The sequence below is a fragment of the Rissa tridactyla genome, chromosome 5 (assembly GCF_028500815.1).
Source record: "Rissa tridactyla isolate bRisTri1 chromosome 5, bRisTri1.patW.cur.20221130, whole genome shotgun sequence".
In the NCBI taxonomy this organism is placed as follows: domain Eukaryota; kingdom Metazoa; phylum Chordata; class Aves; order Charadriiformes; family Laridae; genus Rissa; species Rissa tridactyla.
Genome location: NC_071470.1, coordinates 46,098,759 through 46,124,220, shown reverse-complemented (window position 1 = coordinate 46,124,220; position 25,462 = coordinate 46,098,759). Strand labels below are relative to the sequence as shown.

The 25,462-nt window shown below is 39.1% G+C and overlaps 2 protein-coding genes across 2 annotated transcripts in view; one reads left to right on the top strand and one right to left on the bottom strand.

Moving 5' to 3' along the window:
- Nucleotides 1-7,481: 7,481 nt before the first annotated feature.
- GASK1B (golgi associated kinase 1B) overlaps nucleotides 7,482-25,462 on the bottom strand; it is an 18,592-nt gene continuing 611 nt past the window's right edge. Inside the window, exons 2-5 of the mRNA XM_054203271.1 lie at nucleotides 24,007-25,293; nucleotides 16,546-16,760; nucleotides 12,529-12,755; nucleotides 7,482-12,232 (exon numbers count right to left, since the gene is read on the bottom strand). Coding sequence (XP_054059246.1) covers nucleotides 12,028-12,232; nucleotides 12,529-12,755; nucleotides 16,546-16,760; nucleotides 24,007-25,003 — 1,644 coding nt within the window. The 5' untranslated portion in view covers nucleotides 25,004-25,293 and the 3' untranslated portion in view covers nucleotides 7,482-12,027. The remainder of the gene's footprint in view (nucleotides 12,233-12,528; nucleotides 12,756-16,545; nucleotides 16,761-24,006; nucleotides 25,294-25,462) is intronic.
- Nucleotides 23,793-25,462, top strand: part of TMEM144 (transmembrane protein 144) — a 27,967-nt gene continuing 26,297 nt past the window's right edge. Inside the window, exon 1 of the mRNA XM_054203275.1 lies at nucleotides 23,793-24,039. The gene's annotated coding sequence lies outside the window, so the exon portion shown is untranslated. The remainder of the gene's footprint in view (nucleotides 24,040-25,462) is intronic.

Sequence of the window (25,462 nt, the reverse complement as noted above, 5' to 3'; positions counted from 1 at the left end):
TTTCCTAAATGTTCTTTTATGTAGCTGAAATGTTTTGGATGTATGAGAAATGTTATATGTTTGAAGGTCTGAACTATATTGAAGCTCCAGGAAACAGACCTATTTAAAAGGAGATACTCCTGTGTAGCTGCAGATAAACCACCTGACAGACAAAATGCCTACAATTCGGATGCTGGGCCTTAACACTGGTATTGCGAACTCTTGAAACACACTTTTGTCTGCTCTCAGAGCTACAATAAAAAATAATCACTACAAGAAAGCAGCTGCCTGCAGAGATACAGGAGAAGAAACCCACAGAAAACTAGGAGGTGAAAGGGAAATGTGTGTTAATGAGAGCCAGTGGAAGTGCACATGGCTTCATTAACAACCCTCTGGTCCCCTGGGGGCTTTGCATCACAATCCAACCCCCCCTGCCCACAACAAGCTGGCAAGTGTCACCTCTTCCAGAACTTGGCTCTGAATCAGGATAGCCTAATTAAAGATTAAAGCTCTTTGACAAAAATTAATAACTGCTTCACATCTCTCAGAGAATTAATTGAAATCTTTTCATACTTTTACAAGTAAATTAAAGCTTTCTAATTAGATCACAGCTTCAGGAATTGCAGGTATTCACCTGGGCATCCTCTGATGACAGTTTTAAGACTGATTTGAAGCTGTATTGTCATACACAGGGCTATTGTCATCACCCAATTGATTGGCTTTCAAAGCTGTTATCAAATACAAAGTCAGCCATAACTCATAGAATTTTAGGAAATATCTTTCATATAATAACTTTAGGTTTGTGCAAAATTTTCTAATTGGAGTTTAAAAAAATATATCTCACGAAGTGAGAAGTTCAGCTGTTTCACTGTGCCGTATATTTCACTAAAATATATCTGAAATGGTAAGTAATGAGTGTCTGTTTTAAGAACTGTTTGACTGCATAATTTTGTAACTTGATTTGATGTGACAACTTAGACTATGTCTTCAATGATAGAGAGATCAAGTAAACTATACGCATGAGCCCAGAAAAAGGTATTATAGGGAGGCAACATCAGAGTCAATGCTCACTTCCACCCTGTGCTACATCTGGAAATCAGAGATCTAACACACCATGCTGAGAAGCACAGATCAGTCTAACTCTCGAGTGAGCATGTATCAGCCGTACCACAACTGAGCCAACGCTTACCATGTTCCCTGGGACGGCTGCCATCAAGTCTTCAGGGAATGTCCTACCAGATTTTACATAAGGAATGACCTCTAGATAAAATGGCAGCATATAAACAGTTCAGACATCCTGTTTTAGCTGGAAATGTAGTCTGAACTAAAATTATTTTAGGATCTTTTTTTCAGACAAATATTCTGCTATACTTGATCCATATCACTTTGTACTTCAAAACTGCAGCAAAATGTGGCACGTACAGTTTACCAGCTTTCAAACTGATTATGAAACCTGAACAAGGAGAACTTTCCTCAGACAAAAATTCATTATATTACACATTTGTATTAATTCGAAGGCGAATGATTTGCCAGAAAGCACTAATGTCCTTCCTCATGAACCACATGAGCAATTTCTAATCTATCTTATCTTTCTACACAGCAGGCTGTTGAATTGGTTTAAATGAAAAACAACTCTGAATTGTATGTGCAAAATGTGTGGAATAATACTTGGATTGTTTGTTAAATGAAAAGTATGGCTAATATAACTTGAACTACAGGTGAAAACTTCATGTATGGATAAACATATAAAGTATTTGTTTGCTTGTGTTCTTGCAAGACCCTCAGAGACTATTCACAGCATGTCTCTGAAGGTAAATTTTGTATCTATCTGAAGTTAATGGAAAGACGTGTCATACCATGTCCAATCTAGCAATTCAGTGTTGTCTACTGTGCTTCTGAAAAGTTATTACTTATTTTAGCAAGTATAGTATGTATTTTGGGATTATAAAACATGCTGAAGAGCCTTACACTAAAGTTACTGTAAAGAATTATCTATTAAAAAAACACCAGTATAAATGAGAATCAGAACCCCATTAGGAACACTTAAAGAGCTAATGTAGATAATTCAAAGTTTCCATTTTTGTGAAATCAAGCCCAGGGGTGTATTTAAATGCTGTTAGTATTTAGGGAGGAGCTGGGTAAATTGAGAGACAACCTAAATACAACCTCATATTACCTAATCTTCCATTAGCTATCTTTCCAAATTATATTGCTAGCCCCTTCTTTGCCCGTGATTCATGATGTGAGAGACGTGCCACAAAACACAGCACACTCACTGGGCCATCTCCTGACTTAGCCAGAAGGAAATGAGGAAAGCTGGATGACTACACACAGGCTGGAAGAAATCACCTATTTCCATTGGGAATTAACACCTGCGAACTTGGCCAAAGTAGCCCTTTTCCAAAGGATCCTAATGGTTAGAGCACACTTGTGAATTGAAAAGTGCCTGGACTGAAATCCTCTGCAGTCAAATAATATTTGAATGTAGGTAACCCACCTCTCTACAGGGGAAGGAACCATTACAAGAGTTTTCTGAAATGGATATTTCTGAATTTCTTTTGTGGAACCTGTTCCAACTGGCACTCAGAAAATTCACTAAAAAAACCTTTCAGGTCAGAGCAGATCTCTGAAATGCAGAGAGGAATCAAGCTTTGATCTCTACTATGTTCATCATCCCTAGGAAAAAACATACGAATTGCAGAAGTTTCCCTGGAACTGGAGGTCCAGGTTTGAGCCTTACAGGACACAACCTTTACTTCCATTAATGCCAATGACTTTGTTACGGCCTCGAAACATAGACAAGAGTGGGACAAAATCAAGCAAAACTAATCATACGCTGGGTTGCAACACAGTCCTATTGCAGCTCCAAGACTTGAGGCTGCTAGAGTGGCCCCCAGGGATGGAGTCGAGGGGAGAGGAGATTAGAGCCGGCTACGTGAGAAAGCGTGGCCTCCTTTTATCCAGATCCCACAGAGGAAGCCATCCAAAGTGCAAAACTTTTTCAGGCTTTTGTCATCATATACTGGCAGGGAGAGTGGCAGCTTATAAATGCTTTTGTTCAAGGAAATTCTCTTCGCTTTCTTAAACATTCATCCAGTCCTCAAAAAGTAGAATAGCCATGATATTGAGCCCCACAAGTTATTTTTGCAAACTGAATGAGTATCAGATCACATTTTCAGATCTATGCTTATGAAGTATGCTTTTCTCTGATGACTTGCAGTCCCTCCTTACCAGGCATATTTACACAAGTTTTGGCAGGACTTGTCCCCCACCAAAGAGGAAAAATTATTTTTCCTTGCTAATTACACTATTAGCTATACTTAAAATTAGCGAACGGGCTGAAAATTTTACCCTGAACTATATGTTGGAGGCATGGTGCCAAGAAGTACTGAAACACATGTAAGTTCTGTTTTCTTAGCAGGAAAGGCAGCGATTGTGAAAGCTGGAGGATATCTACACTGGGTGGTGAAGGTGACAGCAGAAAATCAAAGAAATCTTAGCACTAAGGCAACAGTGTAACAAAAAATACATGTCAGCTCTCCATGGCCATGCAGATTATCACTCAGATAAGAGTGTGATAGACGGTAAGAATTCTTTCCCAGTATGGTGTTGACACTGCAGAAGCTTTAATCTGTTGTTCTTTGCCTTTCAGATCTCTTGCTTCAGAACACAAACACTAACAAGTTGACAAAAGCTGTGTTTGCACATTATAGCTACTTGCAAACTAGCGTTTCAAGTTCAAGTTTAAACATATGAGCACGCAAAGCAAAATGAAGTGGAAAGCTGTGATTTTAATGGGGATTTAATCCCTTTTGTTCTTTGACCTATTGTGGCGCTCAGAATACATCAACGCTTCTGTCGCATGAGTTGCCTTATCGGCTTAGTTCATGCTGATGCAGCCAAGCAAGCGCAACGAGAAGTGTAGGTTCTGGTGGTATTTTGCACCCTTTCTAGCAGCAAGTACTACAAGCACTACCCAATGGGATATAAATACTGTGAGTCAACCCAGGCCATAGCGGCAGTCCCAAGTGCAGTGACTCCTGCAGCTGCACAGAAAGAGCCTCATATCTCAGTTAGAAAGCAAATTTGGAAAGCAACTGCTCAGGTAGCTGGCAGTGCAATGAGTCGGGGGGAACCGCCAAGTCTGCTGAGCACCTTCTCTGCAGAAGGCCAGAAAAAGGCAGAATAGCACTGGAACAGAATGATAACATCTCATAACATAACTTTTTCATGTCTGCTTATTAAGAAAACAACACGCTGTGTTTTTAGTATGTATAACAGGCATTTTTTTATTTCCCCTTCCCTTTTATGTTACAAAGCCTGCTCAACTAACAGCCCAACAGTGGAAGTCTCCCAGCTAAAAGTGCAACAGGAACTGAATGACTACAAAAGGAACCCACGGCAGAAGGAATGAGCTAGCTGAGGCCCTCCACAACAGTGATCACTCAAGATGGGCCCAGCAGGAACTGTTGGATTGCTTATGCGATAACAGGTCTCACACTCTCTCATGCCAAACTCTTCAAAAAAAAACGACAGGCTTCTGGGTTTTCTCATCACAATCTATCTCTTACCTGTGCCATCTTCTCAAAAATTCAGCTAGATAAACTCTAATGATGATACACAGGAAATAAATGAGGAGATTCTCTCCAGGTATTTATGTATCCAAACTGCAACTGCAATGCTGGATGGTAGCAGTGATATCTGCTATAACAGGAATATTATGTAGAAGAAAAAGATCTGGAAAGAAAAAAAGATGTTACTTTGGTATTTGAAATCTCAAAGATGATAGGTGATAGGTGATGAAGCTTCACATTGTTGGAGATCACTAAGAGAAAAACAAATGGATACTTATCAGCTGTAAAAGAAACTTGCACCGCGTAAAGATCAGATGCAAAATAAAAGCTGCAGGAGTACTGTTGAGTTTTTCATTTAAACGGCTCAGCCCCAGAGGGTGGAAACATTGAACCTATTACATGGAAAGAATCAGCAAGGTTTAGGAGATCCTGGGTATTAAAACTTAGAGAGCTGTTTAGGTTCAGTAACATTCATGTTATAGGCCAGTGACAGCTGTGATGGTAGAATTGTCCATGTGATCACGAAAAGAGGCAGCAGAATGAGTGAAAGGGAGTTTTGGGAGAGATGTTACAGCCATGTGGGCCTGAGCACCCTATCTAAGATTAAATTCCGCAGACACTTTCCTCACTCAGTGAGATTTTTAAAGCTGGATCTTGTCATATTTAACAGGACAAATCCTTTTATCTTCCTTCAGCATGATGTTTTTATAACTTAGTTCTAGCTTCTGTTTGGGTATCACCAGTTTCCCATGTTTAATGCAACTATGCCACAGCTGTCTTCAGAGTATTCTTCAGTCATTTCTCATTTAAATTTTTTGTTACTGCGTATTTCTTTTTCAGGAGACCTGAGGTAGGAAAGAATCAGATGACCAGAAAAGACCCTGTCTTACGTATGTGATATATCCATGTATATCTGAAAATTAAGATGTACGACCTGCTGTTGTTTTAGAAATCCCAGAACAGAGCAGCTCGCTGGACTGCCAGCTTTTACCATCTGTCAGGCATAGTTCTCACACTTCATAAGGCTGGCTTTCACACTGGTGCTGTTTTCCTTAACAGTTAATAAATTCCATCCCAATCTCAAAGTGTTTCACATAGCTAGCTGAAGAATACCTCTGATAAGGCATGCTTGTGCAGCTTAACAGACCTCCATGGAATGCTATGCCAGCTTTTCCATTGAAGGAAATACAGATAATGTTCCTGAACAGTGAATGCTGAAACAAAATGATTAAATAAGAAGTAAATGTACTGCAGAAGGCTAAAAAGGAAATAACTACTGAAACTGAACCAATTTTTTAAAGAAAGTCACCAACCTATTTCAAGATCTGATTCAGTTAAATAATGTCATTGGTATATCCAGTACCAAATACAGACAGAGCAACGCATCGCAGCAGGGAAAAAAATGTCTCTGCATTTTGTGTGCATTTCTTCTCTTCCAAAAGAACAAAATTGATGGAATTGCTTTTGGAAAACCATCCTCAGGCATTAGAAGGTTGCCATCTGCTTGCTTTCCTTTCTTTCATTGAAGACAAAGCAAACTCACAACTCCCAAGCACCTCCATCCTTGCAAATAAAGATAATTTTATATAGTCTTATAAACAGGGAAAAGGCCTGAACACCTTACAACATTGCAACTGGTTGAATAGCCTTCAAATATAAGAATACATGGAATTCCCTTTTGGGTCATACCAGTGGGCCACCTAGCCCAGGAGTATATTTTAGATTGTGGCAACATGAGGTAAGCACATGAGGCTGGGTCAATATCTGTGGCCCTTTTCCCCTGTGTTCCTCAGCATCCAGAATTGTTGTATTAGTAATGTTAGAGGATGAAAGCTTGCCTAATTTCTATAAAGTCCGTATATAAATGCACTGTCCTTGCATTTGTCTAATCCCCTTTGAATGTTCTGATAATAGCAGTTTCCACAGTTCTTCATGGCAGCAAGTTCCAGAAGCTCAGTATCTGCTGTGTGAAGAAATTTGTTTTATCTGCTTAAAAGAGATACTAGTTTCACTGGGTGCTCCACACCTCTGGTATTGCCAGATTTGCCGAGTAACACTTTCTCCTTGGAGCCCACAGACAGTTGTTTGGAGAACTTGCATGCCAAATTCTATACCCATGCCGTATCTCAGGCAACTCGCTCCTTCTTATTTGTTTGTTACTCTCCTAAAATCTCCTTTTGACCTTAGCGTTCAGCTCTCCAGTCTCTGAGAATACGGATTAACCTAACTGACTTAAACTGTTTTATCTGGAAATGGGATAATTCAGTGGAATTGTAGTGAATTTACACAAATGTATCAAAGAGAGAATTTAGACTGAAGTACGCAGTAATGAGCAAAAATAAATAATGTTTTAAATAAAACAAAACAAATTACTTAGTGTGGGAAAGAGAATGTTTAAAAATGTTTCAACATCTCTGTGTTTCCCATTAGTCTCTCTTGGATCATGGAAAAGATGTAAACTTCAGAGACCAAAAATTCTTAGGCTACTTTAACTCTGTGGAGTCTCTACTCCATGTAAAGTTCAGTCTCTTTCTCCTATTTCCGTACTTGCTCATGGTCTATTATAAAGTTTACCAGTCGTTGACCAGATGTTCTGGCATCATAAAGGGGCAATGGCCTTTTCTGTTCAATGTTTGTGTAAGTTGGCATTGTCAGAATGGGTAAAGAATGCAGTAAGTACTAATGCTGCAGCAACCAGAAGCTCCACAGCTACAGTGAATCAGCTTAGTGAGAAAGAGTTAGAAGTCTCGTGAGTAAACAGCTAGAAAACATTTCCACAGGAAGAGCTTCATAATCTGGTTTGGATTGTTTCTCTGAAGAAGCAGTTTCAGACCATAGTTCTTTCTAAAGAGTATCTAATGATCCACGTATTACATTAATACGTATTACAGTTTTGTTATTGCAACTTAGAGATCTGAACGTAAAATCTGATGAAGATATTATTTTATTTTATATATTCCTGAACATTATATGACAATAGCAGCAGAGATTAAAACAATTCATTACTTGTGATAATGCTTTTACTGTTACTAATAAAAGGACAAATAAGTTGACATTTTAAATGCACAAATTCCAAAAGAAAATGGAAATTAAATAGCTAACATAAAACTCAATAAAAACATCTGAGTCGATATCACTCTGACAGTTTAGCCCAGATACAAAAATATTGCTGTTTTTCTCTACAATTGTAAGTAGAAAACTTTTAAGATTATATAGATGTGTTGGCAAAGGGAGAGTTAATCCTTTGAGAACAAAAGTTTCATCTATAATAATGTTTTGTTTAAACATCAACTTGTGTATATTGAAAACTGGACTTACTTACACTCACAAATAAAATTCTGCATGTAAACAGCAAATTGTATAAACAACTCACTCTTTAGTAGCCAAACTGACCATTATATAGAAACAAGCCAAGGTATATATACATATACACATATGTTTGTGTTTGCATACACACACATGCATGAAAGTGTTCCCAGAATTACTACTGGAAGCTCGTCCCTTAATGTACCCTAAATCTGTATTTGTTTTTTTGAAACCGTGGAATTTATCTTTTTTCAATATAGTGCATTATAGGAGACACACACACAAAAAAAGAAAGAAACTGCTCTCACAGTGCTCCACAAAAGTTTTCATGTCCTCAGCTTCTGAAACGTTTAAGATTACTAACTTGCTGGCAGGCTCCTGAGGAATTTTAAGGCATCTGTGCCTGTGCTACTTATTTTAAGCTCTGTCTTCCAATGTTATGAAATCAGCAAACTCTCGTGGCTTTCTTAGTAATTCCATTTCATGTGGTTCTGGCTTTCAGGCAGATTCAAGAATGACATAATCGTCTTTCCCCACCCACAGGTTTTGGACTGTTGCCGTTGGTTACACCCTTCCGAGTAATGTGCAACATGAATCTTTGTCTGATCCCATATGCCCATAAATGGAAGACAGCCCAGCAAAGATGACTAAAACACTGGATCTTGGCTTTCTGTCGATCACCATCATAGGTAGAGTAAGGCTTCTTTGGGTTCTTTCCTATCGGTTAATATTACTTAGACTACAGTGCAGGAATGTCACTCCAATGTCATGCTGGTTTAAAAGGAAGTGGACTGATTTCCCACTAAACTTTACTCCTGTTACTGAAGGGAGAGCAGATATCTTGAATGTAGTAGCAGCGAATAAACAAGCTCTGCCAAGTGCTTCTTTTGTACTTTTTACTGGAGCATTTATGCAAATGCACTTTAAAAGTACAGAATTCTTAAATTTTGCAAAAAAACCCTAGAACTTGGCTAGTACGTACTCATAAGCACTATCGCAATCGTGCTTTGTATTATTAGCAATACTAGATTCAAATACCAAGCCTACAGCGACAGGATAAACATTATGGAGAAAGGCACTTTCCGGAGTTCGTTATCAATGTTCAGAGAGTTACAAGCAATTTACAGTCCAGTCCCACTGCTCCGTCTCACAAAGCCTGTCCTGACTTCCCTGAAGACTATGAGAGCGTTCCTATGTGTAAGAAATATGGCATGTTAACGCAGCATAGAAAGCAAGGCCGCCAGCTGTGCATAGTGCAATGCTAAGGCACCTTTGTAAGGCAAGAACGGGATGCAGAATGCCCAGCCCTAGACCCAGATTCAAAATTTCAGAGAAAGAAGTATTCTTTTGCCCTGGGAAAGTGTAATGTGTGCAGCAATGGCACAGCTCAGTCTGCCTTGGCCTTTCGCTCTGGACTCACTGGTCCCTGCAGCAGTTCTGCCTCTATCTGCCTGTCTCGTCCATACTGGACAGCACAGGGAGATACACCTATCCTTCCCCTTGTACTTTCTACTTAAATCTAAATATTGGTTTGTCCTGCAGATTACCTCTAATGACAATTTGATCTACTTGCCTCTGCCACCAAAAAGATTTAGTAAAAAACACCCTTCATTTCATAAGGACATTCGTTTGCAGGATTTGTCTCCAAAAGATCTGCTCTTTACAGTTATGCTTTTCATGCTTGGTCAAATTTTTAACTACTGCACAACATCATGGTTACTGGGACCTCTTAAGCTCAGAACTGCTGGGAGGCATGGCTCCAGGTCAGCTTCAGGGCAAATGCTTACTAGTTGGCAATTATGTACCTGCTTTAAGAGCTGGCACTCTTAAATACTTAAATACACTGGCAAATAAAAAAGCGTGTATCATGCTCAAGGAAGCACTAGTCCATGTCCAGAAGAAATGCAGAAGAATGCATCATGTTATCGCCATAAAAATAAACTACCTAACCTGTAAAGATAAAAAAAATCCTGACTGCTGATTTCTTTCTCTCCTTGGACAATCAGTCAGTTCTGGAAAAAACAACAACTGGGCAACGTGAGGCAACGACTTGGCATCAGGATGTGCGGTCTAAAGATAGGAGAGGAGAAGCTAGAAGACGGAGTTCTCATGGGACTTTTTTTTATGATCAGGTACACTCTTGTGTCTCCACCTGTCCCTCTTCTAAGTTCAGTGCCGCTGAGCGTCCTGCCTTTCACTCACTCCCAGCAGTGTGTGCTAACCCATTTGAGCAGGTATCTAGCAAGTGTAATACTGGGAGATAGACTAGAAAATGAGCCAGGCTGATCGTGGCAGTCACCAAAAAGTGGAATTTACTGCAAGAGGAATTCCATGTGAAATGGATCCAGAGGATTATTTTTCTCTAAGGCTCTGTTCACAGTGCAAGCTACAGTAATATTTTTGTTTCTGTGATAGAAATTACCTGGCTAATAAGTTAAAATATTTTAAGAAAGGGATAATATGAAAATCCTCTAAAACTCTACTTTGGTGCTATTAAAATTCCAAGGCACTCTAAAATGTGTCCTCTTAAGGCAATACTTAAGTTCTAGGAAGTTTTTACACATTTATCTGCCTCGCTGACAGAATAAAATAAAAGATTATTTAGATGGCCAAGCTCTTAAAATTTTACTGAGTATCTTTAACTTGGCCTATAATGAGATCTATTTCTTCTAGTAATGCAATTATTGTTAGTAGCTGTTCTGATACTAAGAAAGAAAATCTGGTTTAGCTGCAGTGGAATTGCAATTATTTAAAACATTAAATTCACCCCTCCACATTAACATCGACATAAAACATTTTAGTTTCTGATAATGACAAATGATACCATTACACAAGCACTTTCAAAAATATTTTAAAACACCCTGTATTTTTTTACTATACACAAAGACAAGAGTAGCTATGAGAGTACTGAACTTTTACCATTATCTCATGGAAAGAAGATAATAGATCTTTCTCTAGAAAGACAGTAAAAGTCTTTCTAAACAGATTGGTAGAAGGTATATATCATGATAGACTGTATCATGACATATATCATGTATATATCATGATAGACTGTACCTATGGTGTAATACTTGGGGCGAGTCGTCAGCTAGAATCATCACCCCGCAGTCCTTCAATCTTAACGGAAAACCAGAGCCTGAATTGCTGGCTAGAGCCAAGAACACAGCACAAACACTTTCTGTGCTGACTTTTACAACGCTCACGCCCTTAGTAGGTCTGCTTTTTGATAATATTTAAAAAAAATATTGTCCAGAATGTTGCAAAAATAAAACATGTACACTTATTTAGCAGCACATTCACACAAAGATAAAGCTGAATTTCTTTCTTAAAAATCGTGGTAATAAAGGATGATTCTGTGAGTAACACCCAGTTAATTAATAGACAGAAAATATCAGATCACCCACCCACACATCAAAAGAACCTGTACTGAAAATAGTACATTGTAACAAGTGACTCATGATGAATTGTACTCCATACTGGACAGGTAAAAACTATATTTATCAATTTAATTATGTAATGACATTTCTTTTATTTTGATCTTTTGAAATCTGAGGTTAAAATTCACTGCCTTTAAATGCAGAGGAGTTTGTACTGGACATGAGGGAAATTTAAAAACAGAGTAATAAAAGAAAAGAAAAGAAAACAAACATTTGGAAATGTTGGCATTTTAGTATTCATAATCAAAAAGACAGATTCGTGTACTAGGTATGTTTCAGCAGGTAGATGCAATGACCGTTTTCATCAATCTATTAAGGGCTTACAAATCTCCGTTCCCATTTAAATTTGCAATAAAACTTTTACTGACTTGAATGAGGGAAGTTATATTAACCCAGCCTAATGTACTGAAAATCCTGTTGCTAATTTTCAAACACTTTAACAGAAGGAGTGTTCATGGTACCTACATATTACTACATTATTTATTGTACCATGTGGTTATTTTTCATTTCATTTCATTGGTGACATAAAAGAGACTGCACTGTGTTGAGCTGCAGCTGACGCTCAAATGATGCTTTTAAACCATGTAAGACTTTGTATTTAAAAATAAACTTGAAAGTCTGGGAAAAAAAAAAATTAAATAAGCCTATGACTTAAATCAATTTTACTGTCAGGTTTTGCCTCATACAATTTTTTTAAAGCCTATGTCTCAGATAGAAACAAGACTGCTTCATTAATTCATGGGCAATACTTTGGCTCCATGTGCATTTATATAAGTAAGAAGAATTTTGGACCTCCTTTCTATTACATCAATAAGCTTTTCAATGCCTTTTCTGCCTCCTTGGCTCTCCCAGTATATTTTGTCAAGGAACAAAGACTGAAGCAACTTCTCTCGTAAACGCTGGCTCCTCAGCACTGAAACTGCAGATTCAGGGAATCTGGAAAAGCACAAAGAAATTCATCAGCTTTGCCATCGCTCTGAATTGCAATATTTATGTTGTGGTTTAGCAATCAATTCTATGAATATAGACAGCGACTCAGCAAAGGAAGTCCATGCATGCCTAACCATATGCATGTTAATTGTATCTTACAGCAGTGGGATTATTCATACATTTTTAGACACATCCTGTAAATGTCTTGGACCGACGATATCTATTCCAGTAACTTAGTGTCTCATGCTCAAACTGGGAAGAAATTATCAATCTTTTTACAAAATTAATAACTTAAAACTTACTCATTGATTCCTTGTAGTATTTTGAAGTCAAGATTGTCCTCGTTTCTGTCAAAGAAACCCTTATTGTCTATAAAGGCCAAGTGCCTTTGGTCATGCCTTCTCTGAACTATGTGTGTCAGGTCAACAGCATCCTGATCGCTACATTTCAGCTTCAATCCTTGCTGCATGCAGGAATCCTCCTTGAGAGGTTTGAATCCACAGCAGTTTCTGTCTAGTCGATTATAGATCTAAAACAAAGTACAGCAGAGTGCCAAGTGAAAATAATATCAAAGTATTTGGGGCAAAGTGTCACTGTAAGACATCGCTCACTAACACAGCTGCCAGAAAAGCAAGCTCAGGACAAGTATAATTAAAGTCAGCAGTGAAATGGCATTGAAGACCTGGTCTCCATACTTCGTGTACAGTTAGAAGCAATTTCTCAAACTGTGTATTTTATTCTTTTTATAGCTATGATTTGTTATGTCAGTAGAAATTCTTTGAAAATAATGGAACAATACCATTGTGTGACTGAAATAATAAGATGGTGAATACAATTCCATTTTTTCCAGAAGGCTGTAGTTTTTTGTATTTTCTCTGCTGGAGAACAATAGAAATAGCACAGCCTGACGCACACAGAGGTTCTCCATTTTGTGGGACCTATTAGACTAATAGTGTGCTAAATAACTGAAAAGGTTGGTAAGTGGCACAGCAAACGAACAGAAGCTACAAAATGCAAGAATGAAGAGTGCATTTATAATCGCAGGGTAGCCTCCCTGAGTTGCACTGTGGTATATACTTTAATGACACAATGGTCTAGGCTATTTTTTCCCATGCAAACCCTCTCTTATTCATTGCATTCCACTTAGCTGGAAGGAATACATCTGGTCTGACTTTAGTGGTGTAAATGTTAAGCATCAGTTCTGACTTAGTTGTTTATTTTCCCTTGCATAAACAACGACAAGAACGAGGCACCCCCAGAGCAAAGGATGCCATTTAAGGATAACCATCTAATACGGGAAGGATAAATCACTCCTTGAAAGTGCTTCCACCGCTGTTGACAAGATAAAATACACAACATTGCCAGGGCCCTGAGTGCACAAAGAGGCCTTAATTTCCCTAAGCACCTTCACCTGGGACCTCCACACACATTCCCTCTGCCCATGGTCCCAGGAGCCTTATTTAAGCTCAAGCCTGGCACTTCAGCCCCCCTCAGAGCCTTTCTTGGGGAGGGGGTATCTGCTGCTTGTCCTGCTACCTGTTGCTCCTGGATTGCTGCTTGAGGTTCCTGTTCGTTGGCCTTGGAGCTGCCTTGTCTGTGCTTGATGCTGAATGGGCTATCGATGGGACCTGTGGCTTTCACCACCCTTCCTGCTGGCCCTGCCTGTCCTGCGTGCTGTGGGGCTGCCCTTGGTTCCAGCTCATCTCCCCTGGGAGCAGCCCTGCTCTTGCTGACAGCTGTTACAGAGCAGAAGTCTGGTCTGGTGCACCTAAGGCTTAATGAGGAGCTTATCAAAGGTAAATCACTTTTTCTGTCCTTTTTTGTTGTATACTGCTAACTCTTCAAACTGCTCTAAGCAGAAAAGCATTAATGTCCACATAAGCCTTCTAATATTACAATATTTTATTTGTGACACCCCAGTGAAATGAACTGTTAGGCCTCTTCTCCTGACGTAGAACTATGTTGCATGTTGAAAAGATGTCTCAATTTTGTTCATCAAATGAAAGTCTGAGAGTTGTTTTGTTTTTTCTCAAGTATGTAATGCTGTTGCCACCTGTCTTGGTGGCAGTGTTTGTTTTCAAATGTAAAAATCCTGTGGAAAGGAACAGATTTCTCTTCTTTCTCCTTTCATGAGCAGCACTCAGCATCTGTAGGCACCAGAGCCCCTCTTGCTTGCAGTTTTCTAGCTCATGGGATCTCTCATTCAGCTCCTCCAAAGGTTTTGCCAAAAAGTGAAGCAGAGTCCTTCTAGACAGAATCCTTTGATGTATAGCCCTAATTCATCGGCACCAAACTTCATTACATGCATTAAAGAGAGGAGGAGATCATGTTCTTACAGACAGCCTCTTCATAATATCTTGACTCATTCCAGTATTAAGACAGAATGATGGGATGCTCTGGAATTGATGCTGCAACCTTAATAGTTTACCATTGTTTTTTGTCATATATTTATGTACATAAGAGGTCCGAACCCCCAAAATTAAAGAAGCCATTTTACATTTAATGTCCTTATTCTACTCAAGTTCTGGCAGAAGGGAAGTGAAGGTCAGCCATAAACATTTTTCAGCCTGCTCCTCTGTTTTATAGTGTTTGAAACTGGAGATTAGGAACATCTATTACAGGCACTAAACCTATTCTTCTGAAGGAAGTATATTTAATAGAGAACACTTTTCACCGTTATTCTTTATTTCTGAATGACTCATGAAGCACAGATTATTTTTTTAAACTCAGAACCCCTTCTTGGCATTTTTTGTTTTAAAATCTTCATGTTCTGCTGCTGATAAACTTTAAAGTTCAGTCTGCAAGCACCCAGATAAAATTTTAATCTTTAAGAACCATAAGACCCACTTTCACTCACTTTCCGGTGTGCATGTTCTTGTATAGTGTAACTGGAGGTGTAAATTACTGTGATACCAGCTACTATTTTAAGAGTAATTTGTTTCTTTGCCACATAAAGTTCAATGCTGTTGTATCTTATTTTAACTGACTGCTCCTCCTGGCTAATAGGAGTTCTATTATATAGATTAAAAACTTGTCTTAGAAGACCTTAAAATTAGAAATCAACACAGACCTCATAAGAATTTTTAAACTGTTCACCAAGAAGACAATAGCATGAAAACATTAACCCTGACACAATCTGTACTATTCCTATAGGGGCATTACTATGTTAGCATCAGAATAATCCATATGACTTTATACCAGTTTCTAAGAATTACTTGCTCATAGTGGGGCTAAAGACAGAGTCATTAGACAAGTGACAATCTATTTTTAGAGAAGAATTGAATGTTCTGTTTAACATAACAAGACTCCAAAAATGTAACCCCCCAAAAAACTGGAAATGTCCATTCATCCTAGAACAGGACTGAGACGAACAGGGATAAGTGATGCATAAGCCAAGTTATGATTTTTATATTTCAAGAAATGTAACTCCATAAGAAGCTGAATTATATGAACAACCAAACACAGTGCATAAAACTAGTGCTCGCTGAAGTTTTAAACAAACCAGTAAGTGCTGCAAGAGGCAGAGCCACCCGCATCTGTCTGGCAGGTAAGGACAGTTGGAAGTAGTGCCATGTCTCAGGAAGCCAAGAAATCATCTTCCAACCAGGTGGTTCAGTTCAGTCCTTATTAATACAGAGAGTATACTAATATTCTACTACATAACTGCTGCAACTGTAGCCACACTGGGCAGAGCCCTAGTTTGGTGTTATTTGAAGAGCTAATGATTATGTGCAATACCTAATTGAAGAACAGTAGCCACATCGTTCATCAGTTGCTGCTCTTCTCTTGCTCTTACCTTGGCTAGGATTTCAAAAAGAAGGAAAATTAGCCACTACAACTGTTATCTTGATCCAGATTTCAGCTGACCAAAACCACTCAAATTATCTCTAGGGGTTAGGGAGGTGCAGGAAGGACCCCACATTTAAAAAAAAAAAAAAAAAACAAAACAAAAAAAAAACAAAACAAAAAAAAAAAACCACCATGTATTTACAGTTGTGAACATAATCAAGAACTATGTTTGGAGAAACAAGGAGTTGAGAAGAAACAGTATGCCTGCCTCAAGGTGAAGTAAAGCAAGACAAAAGCATTTGCTTCCTCTTTTAGAAAATGAGTCAGTTAAGTTCCTGATCTCTTTCCCTGATTATAAATTGCATTTTGGATATTTTTATCATAAGAAACAATCAGAAATTAGGTCAAACTATGCAAAGACATCTCTTCCCCATTTAAAAAAGGAAATAAACTAAAATGACTTTTCTAGGAGTCCTATGTGGGCTCACACGACTTCCGAGGCAGATAGTTGCATTCGGTAAATATTTTACCTGCAGAAGAAAATCAAAGAGTGCCATCTTGGACCACTCATGATGATGGATTTCAGTACAGCCCGACTCAGCTTTGGGAACTTTACCATTCTGCCAGCATTTCTGCTTCAATAGCTGCTGATATTGCCCCCAGGTCAATCTCACTGAAGAATGGGTACTATTATCTGTTGGACTCAGTGAGGAATCCCAGAGAATAACAGGACAGGCTTGACCATCTGAAAAAGGAAAAACAGATCATAAATATAGTGCAATAGTGTCAGTCTTACTTGATCATTCTTTAGACATTGCCTAAGCATCAATAATTATGCCGTTTTACAGAATTGGCAGGAAAAATGGCCAGTGACTATTAACTTGACATCCTTTGGTTAATGTGGTCTTATTCCACTTCGAAAACCAGCTACCGCAGGAATGGAAGAAGCATAGACATTATAAATGCCTTGAGTGTACGGAAGGCTTTCTCTGTTTGAAGCAAGAGACTAATGTACAAAATCTTATACTAAACCAGACTATTAAAAAAGTTTATAGGTAGATTAAAAGCCTGCAATGACACTGTGAATCAATGATGTAACTTCCCTGTGATTCCAGTGAACTGTTGAAAACTTATGTTAAAGTACTTTTTCTGCATAATGGGCCCAGAAAGACTACAAATCCTGTACTCAAAGTGGATTTATTTTTTTATCTTTAGTATTTTAGACCTATAATGTGTGACTTCGCAGCTCTGAAATAATATAGGAGAATACTAGGGAGCGTGAACTTAGCATGAATAAATACCTTGACAAGTTTGGTTTTTTTACCCAGATATAATGTGAGATCTGTTTTCTATAGTAGCTGTTTTGGCCAAATTCTTTAGTTCTTCTTTGTAAGGAATATTCTGCTCTTCCATGAAACTAAGTCAAGGGCTTTTAGCTTTGGTGAATCCAAGTGTTCAGCAAAGAATTTTAAATGCGCTTTCCCAGCATAAGAAATGGTAAATACATTTCACCTGATATCAAGTAACAGACATATCTATCTTAAGGAAGTGGAACTTTCCTTTTCATTGCTGATGCAATGCTGGTGTTGCCTTAAACTGTCAAGGACCCAGGACTGACTGTGGCTTGTACATACGTTAAAACAAAAATCCTTTCTATCATTTGTGTGCAGGCAGAAGACAAGAATATAATGTCTTGGTACAGAGTGGAGAAAACATTTACCTGCAAAGCTGCTATTTACTAAGTAGAAAGTGTTGGAACACATGTAAAGCTTTAAAATCTATTTATATTCATCTTGAAGGTCAATGAACCTAAACTCCATACTATTGCACAAGTTATCACATAGTTAAATGCAGTCTAAACTGTCTCTTTGCCTTCCACATGCCCATGGAGCCAGCGATTCCTCTGAAAAGAAACTTTCAGAAACTCTTATGAAGGTAATGAGATCCGCAGCACCATCGCCAGGGCAAACCAGACAGAGAATAGGAATAGCACATAGCAAATGGGTGTCAGTGCCAATGGCAAGGTAGAAGCTGCTACTGTGAATGCTCCATCTCTGAGCGGCCAGAACTGTTAAAAACAGATCTCCATGTAGCTGAATCAAAAAGCAACTTGTTCAAAGGATGCTGACTGATCTAAAACAACAGGTAAGAAATTACCTTTGCCCATACCCAGCAGTGAATCATATGTAAAGATCCATCTCGTATTCACCAACAGAGCATGACAGGCACCACATACAATCAAGCCCAAGAGAAGAACAAACTCCTCTCCAAACCCAGAATGTATTCAATCTTCTTTCTGCTGTGGCTTGCACTTATAAGGTAGTCCTTTTCAAGTCAACCCAACATGCAGCTCCACCACCTCTTTAACTTCCCTCACACTTGCCCAATGTTTCCTTGGGAACACAGAAAGTGCTAGGTTAACGGTTGGACTTGATGATCTTAAAGGTCTCTGCAACTAAACAATTCTATGATTAGGAACGTCAAACTCTTTCACTAGAATCAGTAATACCCTTATTAGCACCATGCTCCACACTCTCCTCAGCTGAAAAAAAGCACTGAGCACTCCTGAAAATCAGGCTTCTCCGCTATTGAGGTGTCGAAGTACTTAGGAAATTAATTTGGGAAATCCTAGCCATTTCCACACCTCTCTAGCTCTGTCACCTACATTGTAGATGACTTTAGCTAAGTCAGGCCAACTATCAGCTAAGCTTCTTTTCCAAGCCAGTTGGAGAAAATCTATATAAGTGTTGGGAATTGTTATAAAAAAGGATAGCTTTCTTCAGGACCAAGTCTGATCTATTATTTTTCTATCGCCAATAATAGCTTATGTAACTATTCATGAATTCTTCCACAAACCAAATACATAAACAGTATTCTAATAAAACAAACATCTCCTGCCTACCCAAAGGGGACATGATAAACAATAGTAATATAAATACTTGGAAAATATGAATAGTATCTTGCCAGTTTCCATTAAGATACAAAAACATTTTTAAAAGACCAAGGCTAAATACAGGAAATGTTCACATTTCAGAGGAAATGGGAGCAGAAAAGATGAGCCAAAATAAAATCTTTCAGCTCTGTAATCAAATTGAATTACGGGAATATGAAACAGCAGCTTCAGTAAAGAGCAGTGACTCAAATTTTTGACATTTGCAGGAAAAACATGAAGATGCTGAATTAAAGCAGATAAGGGGCCTGATTCATAGCCGCATGAATTGGTGTGACACCACTGAAATCAGTGGAGCTCTTCTGATTCAAACCCCGTGAGGATGGTGCTGAAGTTAACTGAATGGTGAAAAGTAAGGCCTGGCTAAGAATCAGAGCTTCCAGTTTGATACAGCCAAACCTGAGGAGGTTGAGCACACTGCAAAATAAGTCCAGTGTGTTCTGCGTGTTCTTCTTTCCTAATCAGCTTTATACGTTAAAACAAAGGGCTACTGCTTTTCTGTTGCTGCAGGTGCATTGCACTGAATCTGCCCCAAAGCTGATTGACTTCATTTTGTTTTCATCTGCTGTTTTAGATCTATATATCTACTTAACCATCTAAAAATGATCTGCAAAATTATACGGGAAAGATTTTTTCAAAACTCATGTTGGAACCAGCTTCCTGGTCATTGAAATACATTTTTAAACATCAAAATATTTCTAAAAATTTCTTAGGCCTTTAGGAGCTACTGGCTCAGAATATCCCAAGCTGAATAAACTAAAACTGATGAAACCTCAGGCTGCTGAGACTAGACTACCTCAAGGCATTCAAACCGCTTCATGTGTGGTTAGGTAATGTATTGCTGCATGGCTTCTTCAACATAAGCATCATCTTAGATATCCACACCCCACACCACTTTGAAAATAGTCTGTATGCTTCTTAACTACAAAGATGATCTTGCAAATGTTACTCTTCCATCGTGTGCTCAAACTTGTAACTACAGCATTTTTTCTATTTTCCTTGAAAGATTTTTCAAACAAACATGCCTGTCACTAAAAAGAGCAAGCGTTTCATGAAGAGGTTAAAGCCCTTTCTCAAACTCCTCATTGTTCACTGTAAAGCAGCACAGCTTACAACTGTCGCATTTGAAAGAAACAGTTTACTTGCCCACATTTAAACAGGAGAGGGTAAGCCAGTGTGGAAAGATGAGAGGGACTGATATAGAGCATTAGTTGAATTTTAGAGTTTAACATTAAGTTCTGCGGGAAAATATAAGGGACCGACGCAGAAAGCAGAGAGAAATTAGGCCATTCATTTTTCTTACTTCCCCTTCACCTTATTTGCAATGAATGTTCCTGTCCTGCGCTCATATGGATGTCAGAATGAAGGAACGCATGAAATGTGCATTTGTTGCTCTCTAGACTATGGACTGCATTACTGCTTATCTGTGAACTTTTACCCAACAGAATATTGGAACCATGCTCTCTGGTACCCCTCTCAGAGGTACAACACTATAGTGCAAGTAATTTGGGCTTTTAGACAGAAAACAGGACAGATAAATTGAAGCATTTTGGAGCATTGTGAATGCATAAGGCAGCATTACGTTTTTCTTATTCTTTGTCCTGACATTAGTGATTCATAATATCTTTGCCTGCTTTTGTATAACTTTTAGTGGGATGTCAAGGGCAGGTTGATAGTGCAGGGTATAACACAGGAAAAACCTACGGCTCCATTTATCATCACGTAGAGGCCAGTAAAGCAAAATGACAAGTACAAGCAGTGGAGCCATCTATCACATGTCATTCATCTACTTGCACTAAACCAACCATGAAAGGTATTACTCAAAGGAAGAGTTTCTTGCGTGGTTTAGGAAAAAAAGAGGTTCTGGGCAAATAGTGGGTTCAATCTTTAGCTAAAAAAAGCCCAACTGAATTGCGTACAACTGTGCTTATGCTTCTCTGTACAGGATAAAACATGTTGAGACAAACATATGATATCAGAAAACCAGGGGGAAGAGAGGTGGTTGTCAGCATGCAGTAGTTCAGGCCCTCAGCAAGTGGCACAACAAAACTGCATAGGAATAGCTGCTTATTTTGTACCAAAAGATGACTAAAGAGCTCAACCTTGTTGCTACAATGCAAGGAGCCAGAGTCCTATCCCTACAGCTGTCAGCTGCAACACAGAAGCAAGCTCGCTCCAGCCCATGTTACTCAGTTGTAGCTCAAGCCCCAACAAACACTGCCATCCTCTTGCCCTGCAAATGCTGTTGCTAAGCTACAGCTCATTCATTTTACTTACAAGTAAATTTGAACTTACAGGTTCAGTCATTTTACTTAGCTTCTGTCCAAATTAATTAAGGTAGGGCTGTGACACCAAGCAAGGACACTTACGTCTCCTCTGTTCCTCAAGTTTTAGGGTGATCAAATAATGGGGATTCTCAGTCTTGTGGTATTAATGTGACCATGCCAAAACTCATAGACACAGGGGTGAGCCTCCATTTTCTCAACAATAGACAGTTTCATGATTATTCTTTGTTGTTTTACAGGCGTAACCTCCTTTGTTTATAGATGTGTTGGAGCTCTCAACACTTTTCACACCTTGTAGGTAGCAACGGGAGTAATGAATCACTGCTTGCGTATGCCCAGAATTTAGGCCATAATACTGAACTCAAAAGGGCTTTACTCAACTGTACTCCCCAGACTTTTTACATTCAACTAATTCATAGCAAGCATACGAGAGAAAGAGTTATCATACCTAATTTTTCCATCCATGATGGAAAAATAAGATAAACCAATAAAAAAAATTCAGTTGTCTTAAAAGGATATACAGTTAACTAGGGAAGGCGAGGGCAACAAACAGGACTTGCATACAGTATTTTGCTAGACTGTATAAAAAAAAAATAGTAAAAATAATCCATGGGGGATTTGTGGGAATAGGGGGCAACGTAGCCTGTACAGGGATTTACTAGGCGGTTCTTTGAAACTGCTTTTGACAAAATGAATGACAGTTTTGAAAAGCCCATTTTTTAAGATTTTAATGCTACATCAAACATGTCTTGTTAGATCACATCACAACTGAGGCAAGTTAAAGGGATGTGTCATGGAGAGAGATATGTCAGCCCAGAAATCATGTACATTCATACACACATCCATAGTCTCTAATCCTGCATTACTTGCTTTCCCATATGAATAACCACGACTTATACAAGCTTCCCTGTAAAAAAACTTTACAGTGCCCACCTAATCTTTACTTAAATGCATATGGGTTCTAGAAATGACCTCACTAATTGTTCATATTATTTTTAAGAATATATTTTTGTTCATTTTCTCAACACAGATGTTTTCCAGATTATGCCAAACACAAGTATGTAAATAGTAACGATCTCAAGTAGATATTAGACGTCTGAGTTCCAGCATATTTCCAGGCTAAAGAAATGGAGAGAGACAAGGTACAGTAACTGTTCCAAATGCTCTGTTCACCATTTAGCTGGAAAAAATGAAGTGAGACCAAAATAATGTTATTTCTCTTCTCATCACCTAGCAACGCTCTTCTTGCTATAGGAACGTAGCCAGTTATGGGGAAAAGAAAATTAAAGAGGGCAGAATGAGACTTTCTGTCCCAGGCAGTCCAAAATATACTGTAAGGTGACAGACAGTGAGCAACACAATGCACAATTAGTCTAATAGCAGTTTTCAGAGGCTTGCAGTCTGTCATCTCCACAGCCACACTGTGCACAGTTCCTCCAACCGAACTACCTTAATGCCTTATGACAACTCTCTAGCAATAAATCTTATTCCTAAAAATAAACTAGGCATAATGTATCTTCCATGCTCTGCAAGTATGAATAATATTCAAAAGCCTCCAAACTGCCGTTCCTAGAGATTCATTCACATTGTTATATAGGCTGCCAAAGGGAAGGCTTACAAAGCAGGAAAAAACTGGAGATCACTCGGTCCTCTTCCCACCATCAGACTTTAGAAAGTCATTCTTGCATTAGTTTTTTGTGGGGTTTGTTTGGGGTTTTTTTTAAGAAACACAGACTGGCATAAAAGTATTTTGTAGAAGCTAATTTCAGCAGCAAGAAATATAGAGCAAAAACATAGCTAGCCACTTTAGCAATGATTCATTAAAATACAACGTAGTCCTTCTGGATTGTGATTTGTGACTGTACAAAAAAAGCAGTTAGGCTGAAGACATTTAACAAATGCTACCAGCAATATTACAAGTAAACTTCTAAGTCATGTTACACGTCTGGAATCTACCTTTAATTTCACTAAAGGTTAAAAATCAAATTCTTAATTGGAAACTTTATACTAATCCTGTAAGAGGCCTATTGAGATATTTACTGTGTGTATTTTTGTCTGCATGATACATAGATGTGTGTAGTGAACCTCAAAATGTACAGCAGGATTCACTGAAATGTAGGGGGTTTCTTAATTACTAGGGGAGAGGGAAGCACTTCTTAAAAACTTTTCAGTTACCAGAGGTATTAGTACCACAAAAGTAGCACCAAGCTTGTGCAGGAAGGTCCCCTACCTTTCTGAGTGGATTATCTGTCTAAATACAAAACCCCTCTCCTTCCACGTGTTCGAGAGAGGAATTCTTGTGCTCAATTTCAACAATATTTTATTAAAGTAAATTCTAAAAGATGAGAAAACTTAAAAAAAATATAATCAGAAATACCCATAGAATCACAGGGTATTCTGGAATTTCTTTCACCAGTTTCACTTCAGGCAGTCTGTACAACATCATGCGATCTACAGATGACTCCCTCTCTTTTTTTTTTTTTTCTCATTCCAGACTCTCGTGGAAGAGAAACTGTTACTGCTTTCAGTAGCTCAATGGTATTTGATCTAAACTTTGGAGTACTGCATGCTTTGGGCAGGATAACTGCACTGCAGCAGTTACACACAGATACCAGCTTCATCACCCTGTAACAATGGGGTTAGTTCTCAAGCTCGCAGGAGTTAAAGGTGGTAGCTGCTGCCCCATGGTTAACGCTGGAGGGGGAAGGAAACCTCAGCACCCCACCTGCAAGCTGAAAACCATAGGAATATGTTACCTTGGAAGAACTCCGATCTCCTGCTTACAGAAGGTAAGCTCCTGTTTAGCCCCAAGATCCTATCCAAATGAAAGGCAAACACCTCGCTCATGTCGAGGGGTCTTTTGACGATGCCACAGTATCCCTGATCACAAGCAGTTCCTGAGGTGCTGGGACCTCCGGCAAATACTACCAGGACTGCTTTATGAGAAGGTACTTCTTGGATGCTCTCTATCCGAGAATCTGCCAGCATGCGCATGTTTAGGATGTCGTCTTTGCTCAGCCAAGAGGGAGAGCTCTCGCTGTAAATCCTGATATTGCTTTCCTCAGGCTGGGGCTGTGCCTTTATAGCTCCAGAAATCCCTCCTGGTCTCCGGTGACCCCTCTCCCTGATTGCCATTCCTTTATGCCTGTGCTCATCCAGCAGGTGCTTTCTTGCCTCCAGAGCTATTGCTGCTCCCATTGTGCCCGCGGCATGCGTGGCCCTCCCTGGCTGTTGGGCAAAGGCCTCTTCCCTGCCCATAAAAGTGACTTTTGGAAAGTGCTGCCCGTAGGACAAAGGAGTTGCATGTTTCTTCCTGCGCTTCGGCTTCACCGTGCCTCTGATATTGGCAGGCTTGCTGCGCTTAGACCGCAGGGTGATATAAACTACATTTGGTGGCAGCAAGGTCCCATAGTTACCAAGCTGGGGTTCCTGGAAATTGGGTGGTGACAGGGTGCCATCCAGTGGGATGCCCAGAAAAGGAGTTTGGGCTGCATCTTGGAGACTTCTGGAACTGATCTTTTGGTGTCCTCCTTTGTGCTGGGGTAAAACATGACCCACTTGACTGACAAGGAATCCCAGGTAGATCACACACGCGGTGCCCACGAGCAGATTCCTCCTTGTTCTTGGGCGCCTGCAAGTCCAGAGCCTCAGTACCCGTTGGGGGCACAGGCAGCAAATAAACAAGTTTTTGATTTTACTTGGCTGATCAAAGGTGGTCATTTCTCTAGTGAATCCACATGATGAAAACAGCATGAAGTCTTCTGTACGTTCCAGCCAGGATGACGATGCATGATTTCCCTTCCCTGATTTGTATTTCTCCTTTTCCAAATAGCTTCCAGCATGAGTGTTGGACAGAGGCTACTGATATGCCTGGGAATGTGTTTAGTACTAAGGATGCTGACACTCCACCTTCTCAAGCTGTTAAATTCTTATCAGCCACCACAGGGGAAGTGATTGGCTTGAGAGAATGAATGGAGCCAGCTGCGTAAGCAAAGTTTACTGACTTGTAGTCTAAAAGATCTGAAGTATATCTCCTTTGCAAACTGCAAAAAGAAAATAGTATTTCATTTCATTACTCACATATGGTATCTGTAGCTCTATATTTTTAAGAGGCAGAAGTTCTAGATGAGACAGTATGCATCTAGAAATTTGTCAGGATACATCTTTCGCTTTCTCATTACAGTATAAATTAAACTCCAAAATCATGAAATA